Raw genomic sequence first — 25,310 nt, forward strand, 5'->3', positions numbered from 1 at the left:
ATAATACAGATAGAAACCCCTACAAACTCCACTAAAATTAACTGGAACAATAAGTCAATCCAGCAAACAGCAGGAAACAAAAGCAACATACAAAAATCAGTTGAAATCCTGTTTACGATTGCATCAAAAAGAATTAAACAAGAGAGAATAAACAACAAAGGAGGAACTATACAATGAAAATTAAGAGACACAAAAAAAATGGAAAGATATTCTCTGCTTGTTAGCAGATTTAACATTAAACAGCCATCTTACTCAAAGCAATAAACAGACTCAACACAATCCCTATTAACGTTTCAATGAATTTCTCAAAGAAATAGAACGAACATGATTGAAATTCATATGGAACCACAAAAGACTCCAAATAGCCAAAGCTATCCTGACTGAAAGAGAAAAATGATATCACTAATTCAAAAATATATAAGCACTCATATTTATTTATTTATTTATTTTATTTATTTATTTTTTTATAGAGGCATGCTTTATTTATTTGTTTGTTGGTTTGTTTGTTTGTTTTGTTTATACATGCACTGGGTACAGTCAGAAGCGCGGGAGGGTGAGAGAATTCACCAGAGCCAGAGAGGGGAGCAGAGCAGGCAGAAGGACCGAAGTACACTGCTGAGGGGAGCAGCGGGCGGCAGGAGAGGTCTGCACGCCATGTGGGACCCTCCTCCGGTGGCCGGGGAGCAGCCGGGGATCGAACCGGCGCCGCAGAGGCCGCGGGCAGCTTCGCAACCCAGTGCTCAACCGCTGCGCCACCGGGGAGGCCCAGCACTCATATTTATTGCAACTCTATTTATTATAGTTGTTACAGAAACAATGTAAGTTATCAAAGACAAATGCATGGATGAGGAAGATGTTGTATGTATACACAACGGAATTACTACTCAGGCATATAAAAAAGATGAACTCTTGCCATTTACAAAAATGAAGACGGAACTGGAGGGTGTAATGCTCAATGAAATTAGTCAGAAGGAGAAAAGACAAATAGCAGATGGGTTCACTAACATGTGAGAAATACAGATAAAGAAACAAAACAAAGGGCCTCCCTGGTGACGCAGCGGTTGAGCGCTGGGTTGCGAAGCTGCCCGCAGCCTCTGTGGCGCCGGTTCGATCCCCGGCTGCTCCCCGGCCACCGGAGGAGGGTCCCACATGGCGCGCAGACCTCTCCTGCCGCCCACTGCTCCCCTCAGCAGTGTGCTTCCGTCCTTCTGCCTGCTCTGCTCCCTGCTCTGGCTCTGGTGAATTCTCTCACCCTCCCGCACTTCTGACTGTACCCAGTGCTTGTATAAATAAATAAACAAACAAATAATCTTTAAAAAAAAGAAGAAAGAAACAAAACAAAGGGTCTGACCAAAAATAAACCGATAATAAACTCTAGAAATCTGAGTGTGGAATTGAGTCTACAGGGGGACAAGGATGAAAGGCGGGGAAAGGACTATTGTGGAGGGATGCAATCACAATAAAATATCCAAATTCATGTGGAACCACATAAAATTGAATAGCCAAACTCTCCTGACTAAAAAGGGGGGAAATGGAGACATAAAAACCCCAGACTTCAAATTATAAAGCCATATATTTTCTTAAAGATTTATTTATACAAGAACTGGGGTAGAGGACAGAGGTGTAGGAGGATGGGAGGATTTACCAGAGACAAAGCAGGGAGCAGAACAGGCAGACTGACTGAAACACACTGCTGAGGGGAGCAGCGGGCAAGACAGGAGAGGTCTGCCATGCCATGTGGGTGTCTCCCTGGCCGGCCAGGAATCGAACCCAAGCTGTGGAGGCTGCGAGCAGCTTCATAGCACTGCGCTCAACCCCCTGCAGCAACAGGAAGGCCCCTCTAAAGTCATAATATTAAAGCAGCATGGTATTGCAACATTAACAGACACAGGCCAATGGGCTAGGATTTAGAGCTCAAAAATAAAACCACAATTTACAGGCAATTAATACATAATAAGGGAGCAAAGTGTATACAAGCAAAGTGTAACAAGGAAATGTTCTTCAATAAATGCTGCTGGGAAAAAAAGGACTGTCACATGCAAAAGAATAAAACCAAACCATTAAAACACAACATACATGAAAATCAACTCAAAATGGATTAAAAAAATGATCAGGGAAATGCCAATCAAAACCACAAGATACCACCTCACATCTCACACCTGTGAGAATGACTCATATCAAAAAAACTGAAAGTTGTGACAAGGATGTGAAAAAAACAGAAAACTCTTACATTATTGGTGGGAATTACAGTCTCTATGGAAAGATGTGTGGAGAATTCTCAAAAGACTTAAAAGGCACCTACCCAGCAATCCTAGGTATTTATCTAAAGAACACAAAACACTAATTCAAAAAGAAATCAGCACTTCTATGTTTATAGTAGCACTACCTATAATAGCCAAGATATACAAATGACCTATATGCCCCAGAACAGATGAACAGATGAAGATACAGTTTATACATACAATGGAATACTACTCAGCAATCAACAAAGATAAACTCATACAACAAGGATAGAACTAGAAGGGATTATTCCAAGTAAGCTCGAAGGAGAAAGACACATAACAGATGTGTTCTCTTATATGTGGAATCTAGGGAAATCAAACAAAGGATCAAAAACAAACTAAGACTAACTCTTGAAAGCAGAGAATAGATCTGAGATACTCAGGAGGGGAGGGGGACAGGGAAGGAGAGGAGTAGAAAAAGGTGGAGAGCTCAACCGACTACTGTAGAGAACAATTGTGGCCTTTCTACCCCCTTGGGGCCTCTATATCTGTGTATGTATGGACTCCCCTATGCACCCGTTTATGTGAAGGATTTGGATAAGGCACTCCTGCATGACTGTCTTAAGACAATGGCACACATCACGAAGCAGAGGAGATGCCTAAGTAGCCACTGACTGTGCGACTGTAACAGGGTGGTCGGGGCTTGGGCTACCCCTCTCCCTGTCCTATAACATGACCATCATCTGAGGTGGTCTGGGAGTAGCTCAGAAGCTACACCAAGTACCTGCACAGGAAGTCCTCCCTATATATGTGGCTGACATGTTCCCTCCAGTTCCCCATAAAGTTGTTACCCTTTGTCTCCCCTGGACCCTGCGTCTCCTGCTATTGTCATATAATCAATCATGTTTGTTTATTACACCTAGTAAATGCCAAGGCGGCTGCTTGCTGAGCAGCCGTCTTGCCTTCCAAACCTGCTCCACGACTCATCCCACAGCATTTCCTGGGGACATGCTGTCACATTCCAGACTCAATAGTTGGCACCCAAACAGGGACTTGAAAAAAGGCACCAGGGACATGTTCGCCATTCCTCAAGCCTCAGCTACACATTAGTCCCATAGACCTCCGAAATCTCTGACAGAACAGTAAGTAAAGCACTTCTCTTTCACAAGTCTCCTCTCTCTTCCCCCCCTTCCCTCTCATTCTACTCTCCGTTCCTCTAAATTCCTTTCTCTCAGGTCTGCTTACTCCACAGCAAAATCAATCACTGGACAATCACTTAAGAGAGCCAAAAGGGCTGGTTGCCACCTTCTAGAAGGCTCCCATGACAGGATAAACTGGTAGCTGGACCAGATTAGGGGATTAGCCCATCCACCAGTCACAAGATAAAGTCCAGAGACAATAGGCACATATACCACCTAGAAGCCCATCAAAGGATTGCTCTCCTAGCAACCCAGGCTGTTTTCCCCTACACTAGGCAGAATTAAATTCCAAGTCACTTAATTCTGAGAGTGCCAGCTGCAGTGTGATAGCTGGAGAACCCACTCTCATCTAAGCACTACACTAAGACCCAACAAAATCAGCCCAATATCAGGAGGCTTGCCCTTATTAGCTTTATGGCCTGATCGCTTACTCTCCATTCTTTTTTTAATTTTAACTAAAAATGGGTTATACTGTTCCTTCTGCTCAACTTCAACATTGTGAACAACTTAAGACCCTCCTCCTATCCGTAAGTTGTAAAATTTCTGATAAGGAGCTCACTCAAATCCTGCAAGTGGTTAAAATCACTGTCCCTGGTTCCCCAGAGGGCTCTTTAGATTCTGATTAGGAACATCTTGACCACTGGCTCCAGCGAGATATAGGGCAAGTTCAAATTCCACATTTATATACTTGCAACTTGTGCTGCTTATCATTCAGGGCTTTGGAGAAAAAAACATGTTAAACAGAGCCCCACCACCACCACCTTAAGTACCCCATTAGAATGAATTTACATAAAACTGCTGCTGGCTCCTCTATGCCAAAGCCCCCTTCACATGATCTGTCAGATCAAGACATAATTTTAAAAATAGGCAACAGCTCAAAAGCCAAAAAATCCTCCATTTCAGGCTAGATCTGCTGAGAATATTACAAAATTATACTAATCTGGACCCAAAAACTGTAAATGGACAACTCATTCTCTCCTACTATCTTAAAACTTTTAAATATATGATTGGCATCCCTTATAATGCTACAGGGCAAGTTATAGTTAAAAGAGCCAGGGCCTCCCCAGTGGCGCAGCGGTTGAGCACTGGGCTGCGAAGCTCCCCGCAGCCTCTGCAGCGCTGGTTTGATCCATGGCGACCTCTCCTGCCGTGCCGCTGCTCCCCTCAGCAGTGTATTTCTTCAGTCTGCCTGTTCTGCTCCCCGCTCTGGCTCTGGTGAATTCTCTCACCCTCCTGCGCTTCTGACTGTACCCAGTGCTTGTATAAATAAATAAATAAATCTTTAAAAAAATAAAAGTCAATGGGCGCTTTAAACCACAACTTTTAAAAACAAAAAAGGGGTATCTTTAAAGCAAAAAAAGAAGTAACCTGTCCCCACAAAAACAAATATAAAAAGCTCTATTGACTTTTAACTTATGTTGCAAATGGAACATTTCATTCCTAATTCTGGCCTCACAGCACTAGAACATTTTATCCCAGGAGAACCAAGCCCTAAACCCTTGGTCGTGTAACACCGCCAATTGCAAAGACCAACCTGGCTGGGAGCTGTAGAACTTTTAACCTGGGGGAGAGGAAGAGGGTATGTTTCTTTTTTGTCACCTACAGAACCACTATGGGTTCCAGTAAAAACAATAAGATTGACCAGTCTACTTGAAAACAACTACAGCTCACCCCACAGACCAAGAAACTCCCCTGTGGGCGTGTCAAAGATCTGACCATTGAAGATCTATTCTCTCTTGCATTTCAGCTCTCCCTTCAGTGGGGATCCTTCTCTTTTTCATTCCTGCTATTTGGGCTCAAGTAAAATGGGTGCATGTTATTAATCCCCATCTTTCATGCTGTTGGATGGGGAGACCCAAGACCCCCTATTGGAGCTAATGACATACTGGCGTGTTCCCAACTCAACAGTTTATGGGTGCTTGGTGGTGGGAAAACTATGGTGACCACACCTGAAGGGAGAAATCCTGTATTGTGAAAATGTCAACAGGGATGTTTAAAAAAAATTTTAACAGGAAGTATTTGCCAAGCATAAAAATTTATTTCAAGTATATAATGGCATAGAAAATAGACAAAGTATAAATCGACCGCACCCTTAACCCACCAATGCAAAGCAGCTTTTTCAGTAAGCAGCAAAAAAGGTAAAATATATACATACATACCGAATATACATACTGAATGTATATATATTGAAAAAATATATAAACAGTTTTCTATATATAAAATATGGAGTAGCTTCCACAAAACTTTCTCATTTATTTATTTTCCATGGAAATTTTCACATTTAAGAATCTGAACCAATTCAAGTCCTGCACATGCTGCTTATTTTCAAAGTTTTCTTCAATGAGTCCTCTTATCCCTTCAGAAAGGACTGAAAGGTTCTCAATTTTGTTCTCCTCCAGTGCACAATCACACATATCTCTGAAAGTATGAGTCTCACAAGAGTAGGCCTTTCAACATAACTAAATTCACAGGGTATCTGTCTGAGTTCTTTCATGTTTTCTAATGGGGTTTGTTTACTGAATGCTTTACTACATGCTCTTCATGTTTCTTTTCAGTATGCATTCTTTCATGTATTTGAAGCCCCAAAGAAGATCTGACAGTTTTACCACACTGCTTCATAAGGTTTCCCTCCAGTATGACTATTTTCATATATGTGTAATAACTGGAAGAAATGTTTTCCCAAATTAATTTACATTCATGTACTGCACCAGTGTGAATGTTCATGTGATTTTGAAGGCTAGAGAGAACAATATAGGTTTCACCACATTCCTAACCATTATGAGGTTTCTTTCTTGTGAGTTGTTTTATGATAGTGTAAGGAACTGTAATATCTGTAGGCTTTTCCACATTCCTTACATTCATAAGGTCTCTCTCCAGTATGAGATCTTTCATGAATTGTTAACAAACTTTGATCTCTAAAGGCTTTTCCACACCATTTACATTCATACGGTTTCTCTCCAGTATGAATTCTCTCATGAATTCTTAAGGAATAATTATCTCTATAGGCTTTGCCACATTGATTGCATTCATAGATTTTCTTTCCATTATGAATTCCCTCATGTATTTTTAAGGAACGCTGGTCACCATAGGACTTACCACATTGTTTACATTCATAGAGAGTCCCTATAGCATGAGTTCTCTCATGTAGTTTTAAGGAATTCTGCTCTTTATAGGCTTTATCACATTGTTTACATTCATAAGGTTTTTCTACAGTATGACACTTTTCATGTACTTTTAATGCACTGGGAGAAATAAATGTTTTCACACATCCCTTACATTTATAAGGTCCTTCTCCTGTATGAGTGATCATGTGTTTTCGAAGGCTTGAGCGAAAAGTATAGGTTTTTGCACATATCTTACAGTTATATGGTTTCTCTCCTCTGTGAGTTACTTTATGATTACTTAAGGAGGTATAATAGCCATAGCTTTTTCCACATTCATCACATTTGTAGGGTTTTACTCCAGTATGAGTTCTCTGATGTACTTTTAAGGAACTCAGATCTCTTAAGGCTTTACCACATAGTTCACATTTATAGGGCTTTTCTCCAGTATGAACTCTCATGTGAGTATTTAAATAACTGTGATCTCTAAAGGCTTTACCACAGAGTTTACATGCATAGTTCACCCCACTATGAGTTCTTCCATGCTTTTGAAGACAACGGGGACTAGTGAATGCTTTACCACAGTTTTTACATTCATATGGTTTCTCTCCAGTGTGAATTCGTTCGTGTATTTGTAAATGTTCATAAGAACTTAATGTTTTCCCACACCATTTACACATATAGGTGACTTCTGCAGTGTGCATTCTTCCATGTCTTAGAAGTGAAATGGAAAATCTGAACACTTTCCCACATTTCTCACATGTACATGGTTTCTCAGCATATTTTGGAGGCTCATATGGTTTGTTTCCTGTGTGACGTATGATGTGCTTTCTAAAGGATGAAGAACACATGAAGACTTTTCCATACATACTGCATTCACATGGTTTTACACCAATAGTTTTCTTGTTTAGACTGAGATTCGGAATAAGGCTGTTCTTCCCTCCATGTTGACTACCTTCTTTCTTTTCACAATCTCTCTCTCCCATATAACTTCTGTAAAAAGCAAGAACATTATTAATGGCTTCCTCATTCACCATCATATATCTAGTACATATTACAATTTACAGAAAAAATAAAGGATTTTCTGAAACTGGATTCAACAGGACTTTATCCAGGGTATTATCACAACAGTGATATTCTTACACAGGCATACTTAAATTTTTAACTCTACACCTTTATTAAGCATTTACAAATTCAAGGTTTGTAGCAATCTGTACCGAAGAGTTCATTAGTGCCTTATGTCAAAAAATTGGTATTTTTATAGTATTTTTAAATTAAGGTATATACACTGCTATTGGATAAACCTCTGGGAAAACCAAAATCACATGACTTCATTACTACATTCACTTTATAATGGTCTGGAAACAAACCTATGGTATCTTCTCGGCATTTCTGCATGGGTTTACTTGTAGTTTCTATGTGTCCTATTTTGCAAACAATGAACACATGTAACATATAAGAAAGTTTTTTCTGGTAAAGTTTTTGTTAAGAATAAATAATATGAAATGGGTTATTTGTTTTGTTAGCTCTTTTTAAAATTTCAGAGTACACCCAAAGATGAAAAATACTTCTTTCTATTGTATATTACTTACCTTAGTTTTCTCCTCTGGTTTGGGGACTGATCTTCAATGATATGATTTTCCCATTTTTTTCCTAAAATGCAGGCCAAGATAAAGAATTAAGAATTACTAGAAATTATATGAGAATTACTAGATTTTAAATCCATTGAGAGTTCTCAGTACAACTTGTTTATTTATCATAGTCCTTCCTTTCCAGACGCTACATATTGGACAACACTGATGAGAAAGATACACTTGATCTCTAATGGAAAAGGTGAAGGAATGTTATTCTTACCTATTGAGGCCAGATTCCAGAAGGTTTCACACATCACATCTGTATAGAGTTTCTTCTGGAAAGAATCCAATAAAGCCCATTCTTCCCGGGTGAAGTTCACAGTCACATCTTCATATGTCACTGAGTCCTAAACATTCCAAGTATGTGGATAGTATAATGCATGTGATTGACAACACTATACTCTATTTTTAGGGAGGTTACTTAAAATAATGCCATATCCAAACATTTATGATTTGATCACTAAAATTTACTCTGTTTACACAGCCAAGGAATCCAGAGAAGGAGAGAAAGGAAAAGGGTAAGAGGAAGGTGGGGAGATAGTACAATGGACTAAGTTGGTGGGGCCACAAATGCTTTGGTGGTGGGTACAGTATTGGCAATAGCATTAAGAAGGATCCTATACTCCCAAATACAAACAAAAATGTAAACCAACATCACCCCAATTTAAAAAAAAAAAAGAAAAACTTTGTCCACATATACTCCTTAAAAATTTAACACTATCATGAACACATGGAAAGTATTTACAAATTCTTCCTAGGATCACATTATACCTTAATTCTCTGTAACTGGGAAGTTCAGAGCATATAGGGAAATGACAAAAAAAGATATGCATATAACTGAAGCCAGTATTATCTAATTTTTATGATAATCAATTTCTTGTGAGAAAATGTATCATCTTTGCCATGACCCAACATTTATAATAGTCCATGTGGCAGAGAGACAAATCTGCACAAGGTTTTAATGACTAAAAATACAGGAAGAACTGGAATCATCTTTATTCCATCAGCAAAAATCTGAGTCCAGGGAAGTCTGGTAATCAAACTTTCAGGAAGAATCAGCTAGCATGTCATCCTAACATACTCCAAAATATAAGTAGGACTAACATATAGCCAAATAAAATGGAAATAATTTTGAGAAATATTTCTTTTAAATTGTGTAATGTATACCACACTCATTTCTTCATTTCACTGTCCAATCTGATGGCAACGGAACAGGTTAAGAACTGCAGACTTAACAAAAGTTTACAGATGGTCAAAATGGTTGATGTTTATGTGTCCACAATGATTTGATAGTGAGTCTACACATGATAACAGGACATGCAAAGGATTTAATAATGTTTTCCTCCAAAAGCACATAAAATCTCCTTTCCAGCAATACAGGAGGAAGTGTTTTCTGACAAGCCACTACAGAGATGTATTGCCAACTTCCAGGCTGACATTTAAGTAAATTAGAAGCTGGGATCCTCAATTTGACCCAAAAAACCCCATAACTTCAAATGATCAATGCTTCCTAAATCAAGGAAAGCCAGGAAATAAAATGGCAAATCAGTTTCCAAAATTTGGGGAGAAAAGAATGATGGCATTTTAAAATATGCTGCAATTTTCTACCCTTAACATAAGCAGTACTTTGTTTATTATATATTTATTTCATCAGTCTCTATCATGCACAAAACAGAATAAAGGGAGCCATAACACATTATCTGTGACCCCGAGTATTGCCATCTTTAACATAGAGCTAAAATACACACCTGAATAGAAAACATAAAAAGTAACAGAATAAATACTAATCACTGAAATTTCCCAAAATTAATGACAAATGATAGTATGTAGAAAAATAAAAGAACACCAAGCATGATAAAGACACAACCAAATAAAACATCCTTAGTTGAAAATTGCTGCAGGAGGCCTTGATGCCCCAGCCAGATAAGACACTGGCAAGCATCGAAGCTCAAAGGGCCTCACACCGTGGGGCCGAAGATTGCTTGTGCCTCACACCGTGGGGCTGAAGACTTAACATCCCTTTATTTTTTGTTCTTGGTCATAAAAAGAGAAAAATTTATCAGAAAAGTACATTAGGCAATTGGCACGGAAAATTACCTGTTTAGAAATTAGTTACTACACAATTTGGCCCACTTGACAATGGGAGATAATTTATTGTACATATCTGACAAGCAAACTAGCACAACTATTATAATAAGTCCTTTTGCTTTTTTAGAAGTTCCTTTTAATTTAGAAGTTTCTTAGCAAAGTTTTTAAATGAAGTTAACTGTGCTAAGAAGTTTGTAGATAGAAAAAGTTCTGGTAGCTGAGTAGCAGCTGGTCTCTGACTGAAGGCCATATGAATAGAATAGTCTTTTGATGCTTAGGCTTTAGCTGATAGGGATGTACTGGCAGCTATCCACTGTCTTAGGTAACTGTCTAGCTAAAATAATAAGTTAGTGTTAGGTTTGGTTTTTCATCTATTAACCTTGAAGGCTACCGTCTAGCTGAAACCCGTAGGAGCCAGTAGTCTATGGGAATATAATACACTAATTGTTTCTGTTTTACACATGATGATATATTTTTTGCTTACTAAAAATGAATAAAGACCTGCTGAGCCTCTCAGCTGAAGATACTTGCACCTTATCCAATGTCAGTGTCTCCTCACTACCTCATCCCCTTCCCCTCAGCCCTTAACGTGTAAAAAGGAAAGGTCAGAATTAAACCAAACTTATTAAATTCCAATTGAGCAAAACCTAAGCAAAATATTTAGTATTTTGAACTTAAAAATTCACTTTCCTAAAATGGTGTCAAGTGAAACTCTTTCCAAAAGTAAAAAAAAAATGTAAAAGGCATTCTAAGGAAAAAAATGAGGGAATTTGTTTTCAGTGTATCTGTTTGGTGAATGAAATGTTCAAATATTTATCAGAAAGAATGCTAATGATGCAAGCAGAACATTAGAAAACAAAGGAAGATAAAATATGTTGTTTTTTTATAATCAGGGTAACAGGTGAACTTGGTTGAAAAAACTATTAGCAACAATGCACATGGTAATTATAATGTTATGTTCTGGTGAAATAAAGGACTGCAATATTACAGGTGGGGGCGGGGGGAGATGGCGATTACTGTTTTATGAGGTACTTCCATAATCAATGAACTTTGATGTTACTTGACAGAGAAAGGAGTTAGTTGTCAATGTATATGGAAAACTCACTGACAATTATTAAGAGAAAAATGCAAATGTGCGGTTGATATCCTAAAGTGAATAAGAAAAAAAAAAAAAGCAATCAGTCTGAAAAAATATGAAGGCAAAAGGAAACAGAACGGAAAAAATTAGAAAACAGTAAAATTTTATATATTTTTATCAAAATATCAGTACAATTGAACCAGAAATACATTTTGTCTACAAAAGAAACCACTTTAAAATACACAATTAGATGCAAGGAAAAGGGACAGTGAAACACTTTACCTATCCAAAAAAACCATAGATGTATGAATCACAGGCAATGTAGGCTTCAAATCAATGAACTCTTAGAGATAAAGGACACCACACAGAAGTATAAAGGGGGCCCTTCTCTGAATAGGCACATCAATCCTATGTGTGTTGTGCATACTAAATAAAAGGGGTAAACACCTAAGGCAAGAGCTGACAGAATACTAAAAGAAAGAGATGAATGCAGTATTTTGACTGCAGACTCAACTTCCTCATATGATTAATTATAAATTTCCCTAGCCAAAATATCAGGAGGGGAAGGTGAACTGAACACCACCATGTAACAAGTGGGTTAAAACATAGTCTAGGCGCCTCCCTGATGGTGCAAGGGGTTAAGCACAGCACTACGAAGCAATCTACAGCCACTGCAGCATGAGTTCGATCCCCGGCCAGGGAGATGACCCACATGGTGCAGCAGACCTCTCCTGACACACCCGCTGCTCCCCTCAGCAGTGTATTTCAGTAGATCCACCTGTTCTGTTCCCCATTCTCTCTCTCTGGTGAATCCTCTCAACACTCACACCTCTGGCCTGTATCCCAGTCCTTGTATGCATAAATAAATCTTTTTTAAAAATTATAATCTACGGAAAACTTCAAACAATAGGAAACATATTCTTTCTCCAGTTCACAAGGAATATTCACAATGATAGAAAACATTCCAGGAAAGAAAGTTTGCCTTAAAAATCTGAAGAGCTAAAACCAAATAAAAAATAATCTTGCCACAAAAGAAATTTACCCAGAAATGTATAACCGGTACTTGGGAAACCCCATAATAGGATAAACTTCAGTAACAACCTCCTAATGATACACAAAATGAGGGAGCCTCAAGAAAATGAGTTATTTGGAAGTAAATGACAAAAATACAACCTATCATATGCTGTAGTTCGCACCAATTGCAATTAACTAGAGCAATTTAGGTCATTGAACAATACACAAAAAAGGGAAAGATTTATAACCAGTAATGTAAACATCAAGTTAAGGCAACTACAGAAAAGATGAAAGACAAAAAGTACTGCTATTGGAAAGGGCAAAATAAAAATAAAAAAGGATTTGATAAAATGTAACACAGCTTTATACAAATTGGATATAGAGGAGAACTTCCATTCTTGGAAAAAATCATTTTCATGTGTTTTGTATGACATGACTGTCTCCATGAAGAACTGAAAGAATCCACAAAGCCACAGCTCCTGGTCTTGATGACAGAATAACATAATTGAATGATACAGAAATCAACTACTTTCCTACAGACTCACAAAGACATGCTCAACTGATCAACTAAGGGGAAAGGCAATTTTTTTTTTAAAGTTTTATTTATTTATTTATTTATTTATACAGGCACTGGGTACAGTCAGAAGCGTGGGAGGGTGAGCGAATCCACCAGAGCCAGAGTGGGGAGCAGAACAGGCAGACTGATGAAATACACTGCTGAGGGGAGCAGCAGGCGTGGCAACGAGAGGTCTGCACGCAATGTGGGACCCTCACGGGTGACTGGGGATGAGCCGGCACTGCAGAGGCTGCAGACAGCTTCGCAGCCCAGCACTTAACCGCTGCGCCACTGGGGAGGCCCCAGGAAAGGCAATTCTAATGAAAAAGAAACTCAAGTAAACAAACAGGCATGAAAGAAATGTAGACATGACCCTTCCAACGGAAACAAAAGTATGACACTGATACAAATTCAAAGGTAAAGTAATAAACTCCTGAAAGAACACAGAAGGAAAATTTAGGTGGCCATGAGTTTGGTGAATGACTTGTAGATGCAACACAAAAAGCAAGGCCCAGAAAAGAAAAAAACTGACAATTTCCTTCATTCAAACAAAAAAAATTCTTGCTCTGAGAATGACAGACTGAAGACAATGAAAGCACAGATCATAGAGTGTGAGATCACTGCAAAACAGTTATCTGATAAATAACTGGCATCCAAAATATGCAAAAACCCTTAAAAACTTGACATATGCAAACAACTCAATTTAAAATAGATTAAGAGCTGTGAACAGAAGGTTCAACAAAAAAAGAGATGCAGAAACAATACAAAACATGCTCAACAACGAATGTGACTGGAAATTGCAATTAAAGCCACACTGTGGTTCACTAACACAATAAATGGTCAAAAATCAAAACACTCCAAACACCACATATGGTAAGGATGTTAAGCAACAGGTAGTCCTAACTCATTGCTGATGAAAAGGAATGTAATGTGCTACAACTACAGTGGAGCACAGGAAAATTTCTATCAACGCAAAAATACTCTTGAGTGGATCTAGTAAAACACTATTTTTCAAAATGTCCTGTAACCTTATGATCACACAATATCCACGATATTCTGCAGACACTTCATTCATAACAGAAAAGAGTTAGAGGTAAGCAAGTTATCTCAGAAATCAAAACACACACATTCAGTGCTATGTAACATGAAATCACTAGTGTGATTAAAAAAAAAAAAGAGGCCTTCCCCCCCCCCCCCGCCCCCGGGGGCACAGCGGTTGAGCACTGGGTTGTGAGGCTGCCTGCAGCCTCTGCAGCACTGGTTCGATCCCCGGTAGCCAGACGAACGTCCCATATGGCAAGCAGACCTCTCCTGCCGCCCGCTGCTCCCCTCAGCAGTGTATTTCATCAGTCTGCCTGTTCTGCTCTCCGCTCTGGCTCTTGTGAATTCTCTCACCCTCCCGCGCTTCTGACTGCACCCAGTATTTGTACAAATAAATAAATCTTAAAAAAAGAAAAAAAAAAGAGAGAGGCATCAAGCAAGCCAAAAAATCAGGTAGAGGAAACTAAGAGTTTATTGACAGGGGAAGAAGTCATTTGACAAGGCCCTGTATTGTACAAACCAAGATATATGCCATTCTGGAAAAGAAAACAGTGTGAGGGCCTCCCTGGTGGCATAAGCATAGCACTGTGAAGCTGTCTGCAGCCACTGCAGCACAAGTTTGATGCTCAGCAGGCCAAGGAGCTAACCATACAGCACAGTAGACTTCTCCTGTTTCACCAGCTGCTCCCCTCAGCAGTGTATTTCAGTCAATCTGCCTACTCTGCTCCCCACTCTGTCTCTGGTGAATCCTCTCACTCCCTGCACCTCTGGCCAGTACCCCAGTTCTTGTATGCATAAATAAATAAAACTTATAAAAAAAAAACAAAACAGTATGAGCCAGTAACAGAAGACTTGGAGGATGGTGGGAATGGTGAATCACAGTGATTTCCAGTGAAGTGAAACTACATACAATAGAAAAGAAACGATAAGATGAGTGATTATACATTATGTTCTATCATTTACAGGTAAGGACAAACACTTTATATTTAACACCATTGATTAATTATAAAGAAAAAATCCAGTGTAGAATTTATTTTTATTTTATTTTATTTTTTTTTTTAATAGAGGCATGTTTTATTTATTTATTTGTTTGTTTGCTTGTTTATACATGCACTGGGTACAGTCAGAAGCGCGGGAGGGTGAGAGAATTCACCAGAGCCAGAGTGGGGAGCAGAGCAGGCGGAAGGACCGAAGTACACTGCTGAGGGGAGCAGCGGGCGGCAGGAGAGGTCTGCGCGCCATGTGGGACCCTCCTCCGGTGGCCGGGGAGCAGCCGGGGATTGAACCGGTGCCGCAGAGGCCGCAGGCAGCTTCACAACCCAGTGCTCAACCGCTGCGCCACCGGGGAGGCCCACCAGTGTAGAATTTAAAAATGATCCCTCAATCTACAGAGTCAGATGCTGTCTGTGTGTGGTAAGAGATAAGGACCAAGATCGTTCTACAGGATGCCCTATAAATGACATAAAGCTCTACTGTCAGGCATTTACCTCATGTTCTCTAATCCAGCTACTCACAAACACAATGGGCAGTGAACCTGCTATTCCTCCTCAGGGCAACCTTGCTGCCTGCTCTTTTCATAGTGAAACTTGATTTGTGCTGACTCTAGGTCTCTGCAACACTCTGCTATTTCAGAACAGAAGCTACCAAAACAAACCATAGTTTTTTTCTGTTCATCCACACTATCTCAAGTGAGACTGTGGGTGTTGTCCATTACAACCCACAAGGTGAGGATCTTTATTACACTAGCAGATGCAAGGGCAGCAGCAGTCACAGTTACTCAGGGCTGTACTCTCTGGAATCCCATGACAACCTGCCTTGCTTTCCCATCTCTTCTGCTTCTTTCTCTCTGATACAGCAATAATTTAAGGAGTGACCATAAGTTGATAGCCTCAACTCCTTCACAAGGCAAAACCACCCATCCTCCCATCACTCAAGATGACCCACTGATGATCTGGTGAAACTCAGCCTTGGTCATAGCTTCCCTCTAAAGAGAGGTTCTAGCTAAAATACACACCCAGGACCACAGTCAGGAAGCACCCATCTTCACACTCCTATTCCAAATTACTAAAAATCACCAAAACAGCCAACTCAGTCACTGTTTATAGGACCCAGGCTTCGTCGGGACAACAATGCAATCCAGGGCAGCACAGCTCAAGGAGGAGCTCTGAGCAAGCAGCAGCACCAGCTCACAGAGCAGGAGCATCCAGGCTTCTATTTAGCTGGTCCAGATGAGAAGCACCAGGGGAAAAGAAGGGATGAGCCTTAAGGTTTCAGTCTTCAAGAATCACATTACCAGAAAAAAACAATAACTGATTACAAGAATAAACACAGGTAAGAAATACAGGCATTTGCACCAACTTGTTTTCTATATGCCTAAGCACTAATGTGATAATAAAGAAGTTACCAAAAACTGGTTATAGTTAGTTTCCCAAAAGGAACTGTCTGAACATTCCCATGCATATTTATTTCAAATCAAAAAATTTAGATACACTGTATTTTATAATAATAGTTAATATCCCTTTTGAATAAACTTTTGCTTTATACATTTACTCCTACTCTTCTATTTAGAAAGCCACACATAGATTTAATCCTCATGCTAAGCTACAAAAACTAGAAAACAATTTTCAAATCAATCATTTTCTTACTCAAAGGATGAGACATTTTAACTGGCCTCTGCACTATGATTCACAACTGGGATATTTTTAGGAAGGACTAAAATTCTGTAGACCATTCGGGGATTGCAGTCAAGCTTTAAATGCCTTAACAAGTAAAAAGAGATATAGACGGGGCCTCCCCAGTGGCGCAGCAGTTGAGCGCTGGGTTGCGAAGCTGCCCGCAGCCTCTGTGGCGCCGGTTCGATCCCCGGCTGCTCCCCGGCCACCGGAGGAGGGTCCCACATGGCGTGCAGACCTCTCCTGCCGCCCGGTCCTTCTGCCTGTTCTGCTCCCCGCTCTGGCTCTGGTGAATTCTCTCACCCTCCCGCACTTCTGACTGTACCCAGTGCATGTATAAACAAAACAAACCAACAAACAAATAAATAAATAAAAACATGCCTTTATAAAAAAAAAAAAAAAAAAAAAAGAGATATAGACGGACACTACGTTAAGATCAAGGGGACAATACATCAGGAAGACATAACACTCATTAACATATACTCATCAAATAAAGGAGCACCAAAATATATTAGACAATGATTGTCACCTCTGAAAACAGACATTAAAGAAAATACATACATAGTGGGAGACTTCAACACCCCACTCTCACCAATAGACAGATCAACAAGACAAAAAACAAAGACACTAGAGCTTAAATAAAGACATAGAACTTGTGTACTTAACAGACATCTATAGGACACAGCACTCAAAAAAATATGAGTACACATTTTTCTCAAACGTGCATGGATCATTCTCCAGAATCAATCACATACTGGGCCACAAGACAAACGTCAACTGATACATCAAGATCAAAATCATTCCAACTATCTTCTATGATCATAAAAGCATCAAGCTAGAAATAAATCATGAAAGAAAAACACCCCCACTTCATGGAGATTGAAATTCACACATTACTGGAAGACCACTGGACTAATGAGATCAAAGAAAAAAATTAAAAAATACTTTATGAGTTGAATGACAACAAAGACACCGATTTCCAGAATGCATGGGATGCAGCAAAAGCAGTAAGCAGGCTCACATCAAGAAACAAGAAAGAACTCAAAGAAACAACCCAATCTCACATTTTTGAAAAAATAAACAAAATAGACAAACCTCTAGCCAGGCACTCAGTAGAAATCAAAAGAAATCAGAGATTACTATGAACCCTTACATGCAAACAAATTCAACAATCTAGAAGAGATGGACAAATTACTAGAATATAATCATCCAAAGCTAGATAAAGAAGAAACAGAACACCTAAACAGACCAAATACAAGGAGTGAAATTGAAGCAGTAATCAAAACACTCCCCAAAATAAAAGCCCAGGCCCAGACGCCTCACAAATGAATTCTACCAAATTAAAATGACCATCCTACCAAAAGCAATTTACAGATTCAATGCTATTCCAATAAAAATCTCAATGACATTCTTAAAAGAAATAGAACAAATACCGATGAAATTCAGGTGGAACCACAAAATCCAAGAACAGCCAAAGCCCTACTGACGAAAACAAGGGAGAATGGAGGTATCACACTTCCAAACTTCAAATTATATTACAAAGCCATAATAATTAAAATATTGTGGTAATGGAACAAAACAGACACACAGGCCAATGGAACCGAATAGAGAGCCCAGAAATAAAGCCACATTTATATGGACAACTAATCTTTGACAAAGGAGTAAAGAATATGCAATGGAACATGGATAGTTTGTTCAATAAATGGTGCTGGGAAAACTGGACCACCACAAGCAAAAGAATGAAACTAGACCACTACCTCTCACCGTGCACAAAAATTAACTCAAAATGGATAAAAGAACTGGACATAAGACCAGAAATCAGGGCCTCCTTGGTGGCACAAGACGTTAAGACACAACCTATGAAGCAATCTGCAGCCTCTGCAGCAAGAGTTCGATCCCTGGCCAGGGAGCTACCCACATGGTGCAGCAGACCTCTCCTGACTTGCCTGCTGCTCACCTCAGCAGTGTATTTCAGTCAATCTGCCTGTTCTGTTCCCCACTCTGATTCTGGTGACTCCTCTTACCCCCCACAGTTCTGGCCTGTACCCCAGTTCTTGTATGCATAAATAAACAAATCTTAAAAAAAAAAAAAAAAGACTGGAAACTGTAAAATATATAGAAGAAAATACAGGTAAAACACTACAAGACATACATCTCAGTAATATCTTTAAAGACTCAAAGCAAAGAAAGTCAAGGATAAGTTAAACACCTGGGATTACATCAAACTGAAAAGCTTCTGTACAGCAAGAGACATTAACCAAAACAAAGAGACACCACAATGACTGGGGGAAGAACTCTGCACTCCATACAAGTGGTAAGGGACTGATCACAAAAATATATAAAGAATTAACATGACTCAACAAAAACAAAGTAAACATTCAAGAAATGGGCAGAAGCACTTCAAAGATGTTTCTCCAAAGAGGAAATGCAAATGGCCAACAGGCATATGAAAAAATGTTCAACATTCCTTATTATCAGGCAAATGCAAATCAAAACCACACTGAGATTCCACCTTACACCAGTAAGAATGGCACATATCAAAAAAACTAGCAACAACAAATGTTGGCAAGGATGTGGTGAAAAAGGAACTCTCCTACATTGCTGGTGGGAGTGCAAATTGGTCCAACCAGTATGGAAAGCTGTCTGGAGGTTTCTCAGCCTACTGAAAATGGAGCTACCATATGACCCTGCAATTCCAATCCTGGGATCTACCCAAAGGACACAAAAAACATTTGATTCAAATAACACCTGTCCCCCTATGTTTACTGCACCACTATTTATAATAAGTAAAACCTGGAAACAACTCAAATGTCAAAAAATAGATGACTGGATGAAGAAGATGTGTTATATATACACCATGGATTATTACTCAGCAATCAAAAAAGATAAACTAATGCCATTTGCAGCAATGTGAATGGAGCTAGAAGGAATTATACTCAGTGAAATAAGTCAAAAGGAAAAAGAAAAATATCGGATGGCTTCACTTATAGGAGGAATATAGGGAAACCAAATAAGACATTAATGTAAAAAAATAATAACAATACAAAACACAGCAAAACAAAAACAGACAATTATAAATCAGAGACATCCTGCAGGGGAGGAAGAGGGAGAGGGCTCAGAGGGAGAGAGGGAGGAGCACAGGGGACTGTGGTGATGGTGCACGGGTGGTTTATGAAAGAAATTCTATGGGGACTACACCGAGGGGGGAGGGGCAAAGCAAATATTGTTTAAAAATGAACTATGATGTAAAAAGTAAATTTTAAAAATGCCTTAGCAATGCAGAGACTAATATAAGCATTGAGGTGTCCTTATATCAGTAACAACAGAAAATGAATTGATTTTTTTTCCTCACAGGAGTTCATTTCCCTCAGAAAAAATTGCAGTAATCTCATGCAAGGTTTTCTAGATATTGGGACACAGAAAACTCTATCTAGGGCTTCCCTGGTGGCCTAGGGGTTAAGTTTCGGTACTATGAAGCTATCCGCAGCCAATGCAGCACGAGTTCCATCCCCAGTCAGGGAGCTACCCATATGATGCAGCAGACCTCTCCTGTCTCGTCCACTGCTGCCCTCAGCGGTGTGTCTTCAGTGGATCTACCTGTTCTGCTCCCCACTCTGTCTCTGGTGTACCCTCTCACCCCCACACCTCTGGCTTATACCCCAGTTTTTGTATGCATAAATCTTAAAAAATAAATTTGTTCTTTTAAAAAAAATAAAAGATTCTCTATAATTACTATTCCTCAAGGATGTGGGAGCTTAGATTAATCTGTGCCTCAACTATTCTGTGTCTTTCACCCAGAATTTGAACAGGGAAAGTTTGAGGTAAGGAACCCCTCAGGGTAAAAGTCCTGGTATGAGGATCTATACCTACTGAAAACAGCATGTGCTGAAAACAGCAATGAAAACAGCAATGGATATTATACTTAGAATTGCGAAAAACTGAGGCTTCCCCTGACTCTCTGGAATTTCCGGGCTTGGCTGGGGCCAGATGGTTACTCATCGCACACACACACTTATGCATTCCCTATTTGCCTGCTTGCTTCTTTGATTTGTTTTTTTGTTTGATTGTAAATAAAAACCAGACTGCTTTGGAGCTGGGCTGCACCTTCATGGTGGAGTCCCTCTAGGCTTCTCATTGCTCTGCATCTGGACTCTGAATAATCCTTTTTCATCCACGCCAAATGTCAAAACAAGACAGAAGAAACTGAAGGACTTCAAGTAGTTTGCCATCACTGGGGGAAAAGATGAAACTTTCCCCTCTTTTCATTCATATTATATCCACAAGGACAAGCCCACAACAGACTCACTAAAAGACTGAAACCAAATCACTACACTAGAGGAAACCTCCCATCTGCCCACACTACCACTGGGCTTTTGTTTTATGTAAATGATTACACAGAAAGAACAAAAATGACAAGCCTTTCAGGAACATCACAGAAAAAGACAAGGACTTGCCCTCTCACCTCTCCTAAACAGCCTGGTAACTGGAATTCTTAGCCAATGCAATTACACACACACATACACACACACGTTAAAATTGATTCAAAATGACCCTCTTGAACTAAAAACAGAGGAAGGTGTAAAGGTGTAAGGATAAAATTTTACATATAAGAGTCAATTGCTTTCCTGTAGATAAACACATGAAGGGTGAATGCATCTGACAGAAAGGCCTAAAGCAAGTCAAAGGATAATGTAGCCCTTTCAGCAAATCATGGGAAAAAATGGGACACATCCATGGGAAAAAAAAATCTACAGCACTGTATACCTTTCACAAAAATTAACTCAAAGTATAACAGCGTGGTGCCCAGGAAAGGGGGAGGTTCCCTGCCCCACCCAAGGGAGGGTGGAGCTGAGTAGGAAGAGAAGCAGCTGCAGAGGAGACTGAGGAAGGAAGCAGGATGGAGCCAGGAGACCTGGAGGAGGCACATGGAGCAGAGAGACATGTGAAGAAACTGCACACAGATGTGGGTGAGAGACCCGTGGGGAGGTGACAATGGTGGTTTTTGTCTTGATTTTGGTTTTGCTCTTTTCCCTCCAGACTTGTCTGGTTGTTTCTGATGCTTTTCTGTGGGTTCCCACTGGAAGATGCTTTAGACTTGTGCCAGGCTTTGGGGCCTTGCTCTGGGCCAATCCTGTTTGGGTGGACTTTTACCCACGAGGGGACGGGTAACTTTGGGTGCTTGATTTAGAAACTAGATTCTTTGCCTTTCCTGTATTGTTTCCTAGTTGTATTAAAGTTCCTTCCCATTAAAGTTTCATGTTTTGTGTTGATGCGGTGGATGGCAGAACCTATTTAGAACAGGCAGGTTTGCGGGGTTTGGGCTGCCCCTCTCCCTGCCCTGTAACAAAAGCAGACAAGAAAGCTCAGGGGAAAGTGTAAAAGTATATTTCTAAAACATATCAAGGAAGAAAAGTCACCTTTTGTTTGGGCATTAACTTTTGGATAATCCTGAAATGATACTAAGTTTGACTTCATTGAAATGAAAAACTCCTGCTGCTCATGTCAAGTTAATGAAAACAAAAGTCACAGACTAGCAGAACATCTTTGGAAATGACTTACTTGATAGAGGACAGATACCCAATTATCCAAAGAATGCCTCAATCTCACCAAAAAGAATAAACAACCCATTTTAAAAATACACAAACTATATGTGCAGAAACTTCAAGAATGACTTACATGGTAAATAAGCATGTGAACAGAAGCTCAAAATTATATGTCTTTCAAAAATTGGAAGTTTAAGATGAGAATATGAGAACCTTACAACAAAGACTAAAATGAACACTACTGAGAACACCAAACAATTGTGAAAAAAGAGCAGTAAGAATCCTCCTTCATTGCTGTAGGAGTGGAAAATGGTATGCTTACTTGCAAAAAAACACAGTTCATCCATGCCAAGTTGAACAATATGATGCAGCAATCATGCTTATTCCTTTATTCCAAATGAGTTGAAATGTTTTCTTCACCCAGCACATGAACACTTATGAGCTTTATGCATCACAAACAAATCTAAAGAATAATTGATAGATTAATACTTATAAATTTACACATGGATGAACAATCACTGGTACATCCACAGGATGAAACATTCTTCACAGATAAAAGAACTGATATTATAAAACCAAAAGATGTGGACAAGGCTTAAAATCACATTGCTGAACAAAAGAAGGCAATATGATGAGGCCACACACTGTGTGAGCCTCAAGCTTATGACATACTAGAAAAGATATAAGTATAGGACAGGTAAAGATCACTGGTTGAGAGGGAGGGATTCAGGGGTGGAAGAAAAATGAATGAAAGAACAGGTAGAGCACCAACAAGTTTTAGAAGAACAGAGAAATGATGAGGATGAGTCGCTTTTACATTAGCCAAAGACTAAAAAATACATCAAACACATTGGACTCTCATGGAAAAGTTGGAGTGTGTTGCATAAAATAGAGAACCTACCACTGAATGCCCTGTTCAAGAATCCACAACTGCACACTGTGAGACCCGAGGTGAAGGACTTCATTTCTATCAGTAAAGTCTGGATCGCCAACATTCTCTGAGCCCATATCACTCTGGTCAACAGACCTTAATATGACAGTGGTCCCCACTCACAGTCTAGGTGTAGAGTGGGCTACACCAACTAGGTTTGTGCCAGTCTGTGTAATTCAATCATGTTCCAATCACCTAACAAAAAGTATGTAAAACATTTAGCAACACCTATATGTACAAGACTGTCACTTCTACTGTAGCCTTTGTATGCGTAGAGACAAGGGTAACTAATCCCCATGGTAAGAAACAGTGAGAGGCAAGAGATTCCTGGAGTTCTTTAAGCACAGTGGGGCAACTCTGAGCGAACCACCAAAGAGTCTCTGAACAACTGCACCCTGGGTCCCTTATTGGTTGGAGCGAAGATGACAGTGTGATGTATGGTCACCTGTGATGACCCTTGGGTCCAGTCCTTCATCGGAGACACCCACATTGAGACGTGAGGGCCTCCCTGGTGGCACAGGGGTTAGATGAAGACAGCACTATCAAGCTGTCCACAGCCACCGCAGCACAAGTTCCATCCCACGCCAGGGAGCTACCCACATGGCACAGCAGACCTTTCCTGTCTCGCCCGCTGCTCCCCTCAGAAGTGTATTTCAGTAGCTCTGCCTGTGCTGCTCCCCACTCTGTCTCTGGTGAATCCTCTCACTCCCTCACACCTCTGGCCTGTGCCCCAGTTCTTGTATGCCTAAATAAATAAATCGTTAAAAGAAAAAGAAATACATGCATTCACCATCACTTGTTTTACATGAAGAAACACTAACAACAGAAGGCTTAAGAAATCACCAACACTGTGTTGGAGGTGGTTAGAGCTGGAGGCGACCAGGGTATGTTTGCAGTGACTTTTCATCTTCAACTTTCTTATAACAAAGATTGCTATAAAATAAATACTTCGGTGTTCATGTGCATTATATTGAGGCATACTATATTTTACTATTAGGCAATCCTTTGCTCAAAACGAGACAAGGACAACGCTCTCACCTACAACAGCGCAGCGCCAGGAATAGTTCTACAACTGTTACGGAGCAACCCTGATATTAAAGGGGTTGCCTGGCTGTGGGTCCTCACCCGCGCGCTTAAAAGGGACTTAATCCTCCACTGCAGGCACACACAAAAGGTTAATAAAAGGTTTATTTACAAGGGGAAGGGAATTAAGGAAATGTACAACTCAGGGAGAAAATAGGGAAATAAAGTCTTTAATGAGTCCTACCCGATCCGCCGACCTGGAAACCCACTCTCAGAGCTGGCAGGGAGCCAAAATGGGGGCTCTTCTCCAAAGCCCACTGTCCGGTTTTACCACACCTGGCTGCCTAACCCCACCCTCAGGTCCCAGCCACCTTCCCTTTGGTGGTGATGGGATTTGGAGTTCCCAGTGTCTTTGGCTTTGGCCTGGGGTGGGGGTGGAGTCCACAAAGCCTGTATGGAATTAGCTTTAGGACATCCTTTCCCCCTAACACTTCCTCACTGCAAACCCCACCCTGAAAATGAGACGGGGTATTGGGACACCAGCCCACCCATCTCCTCCGGGCCCGCCTGTAAAATAAACCTCTACGTCCTGCCCTCGAGGGGTGCTGGCGTGCTCGCCGGCCCGCGGGCGACCAGTGGCCCCAACGCGGGTCTGCGAACACCGAGGTGCCCAGACGGCGTCCGCGCCAGGCAACGCCGCGCGCGCCCAGGGATGGAAGAAAGACGGACACCCCCGCCACCCACCCCCGTCCCCCACTCCCCCGGCCCCGCCCCGCCCGCGCGGCTGGCCCGAGGGACCCACAAGACAGACTGAGGTCCGAGCGGCGCCGCCGGCCCACCGGTCTGCAGACGCCGAGCTGGATGCGGGGAGCCCGGCCCCGCCACGGCCGCCTCCGGCCTTGCCTCCAGCTCCCCTGCGCCGGCCCCGGCCTCGCACACTCACCATTTCTGCTGCGTGCCCCGCATCTGTCTGTGAGTCCGGGGGTCCCGACTAGCGGCTGCGTGAGGGGCGCCGGAGGGAGAGCCGCCGTGCGCGACGGGGCGGCCGGAAAGGCAGCGCGGAATCTCCCGGGCCGCGGCGTCGCCCCGCCCCCGCCTGCGTAGCCCCGGACTGGCTGGTGCCCGCGGCGCCGGCGGCCTCCGCAGCGCGTCCGCTCTTCGGATTCGCGAGCTGAGGCCCCTCTGGCAACCGAGGCTTTGCTTCCCTT

The 25,310-nt window shown here is 40.9% G+C and overlaps 1 protein-coding gene across 1 annotated transcript; it reads right to left on the reverse strand.

Moving 5' to 3' along the window:
• Nucleotides 1–4,770: 4,770 nt before the first annotated feature.
• Nucleotides 4,771–25,091, reverse strand: LOC119240985 (zinc finger protein 709-like). Its single transcript, XM_037505895.2, has 4 exons — nucleotides 25,046–25,091; nucleotides 8,377–8,503; nucleotides 8,115–8,175; nucleotides 4,771–7,515 (listed from the first exon to the last, which is right to left on the reverse strand). Exons 1-4 carry the CDS (start codon nucleotides 25,046–25,048, stop codon nucleotides 6,198–6,200), a joined length of 1,509 nt encoding a protein of 502 aa, XP_037361792.1. The 5' UTR covers nucleotides 25,049–25,091; the 3' UTR covers nucleotides 4,771–6,197.
• Between the last annotated feature and the right edge of the window lie 219 nt (nucleotides 25,092–25,310).

This window comes from Talpa occidentalis, unplaced genomic scaffold (genome assembly GCF_014898055.3).
Source record: "Talpa occidentalis isolate TD23 unplaced genomic scaffold, MPIMG_talOcc4v2.1 talOcc4.12, whole genome shotgun sequence".
Taxonomy (NCBI): Eukaryota; Metazoa; Chordata; class Mammalia; order Eulipotyphla; family Talpidae; genus Talpa; species Talpa occidentalis.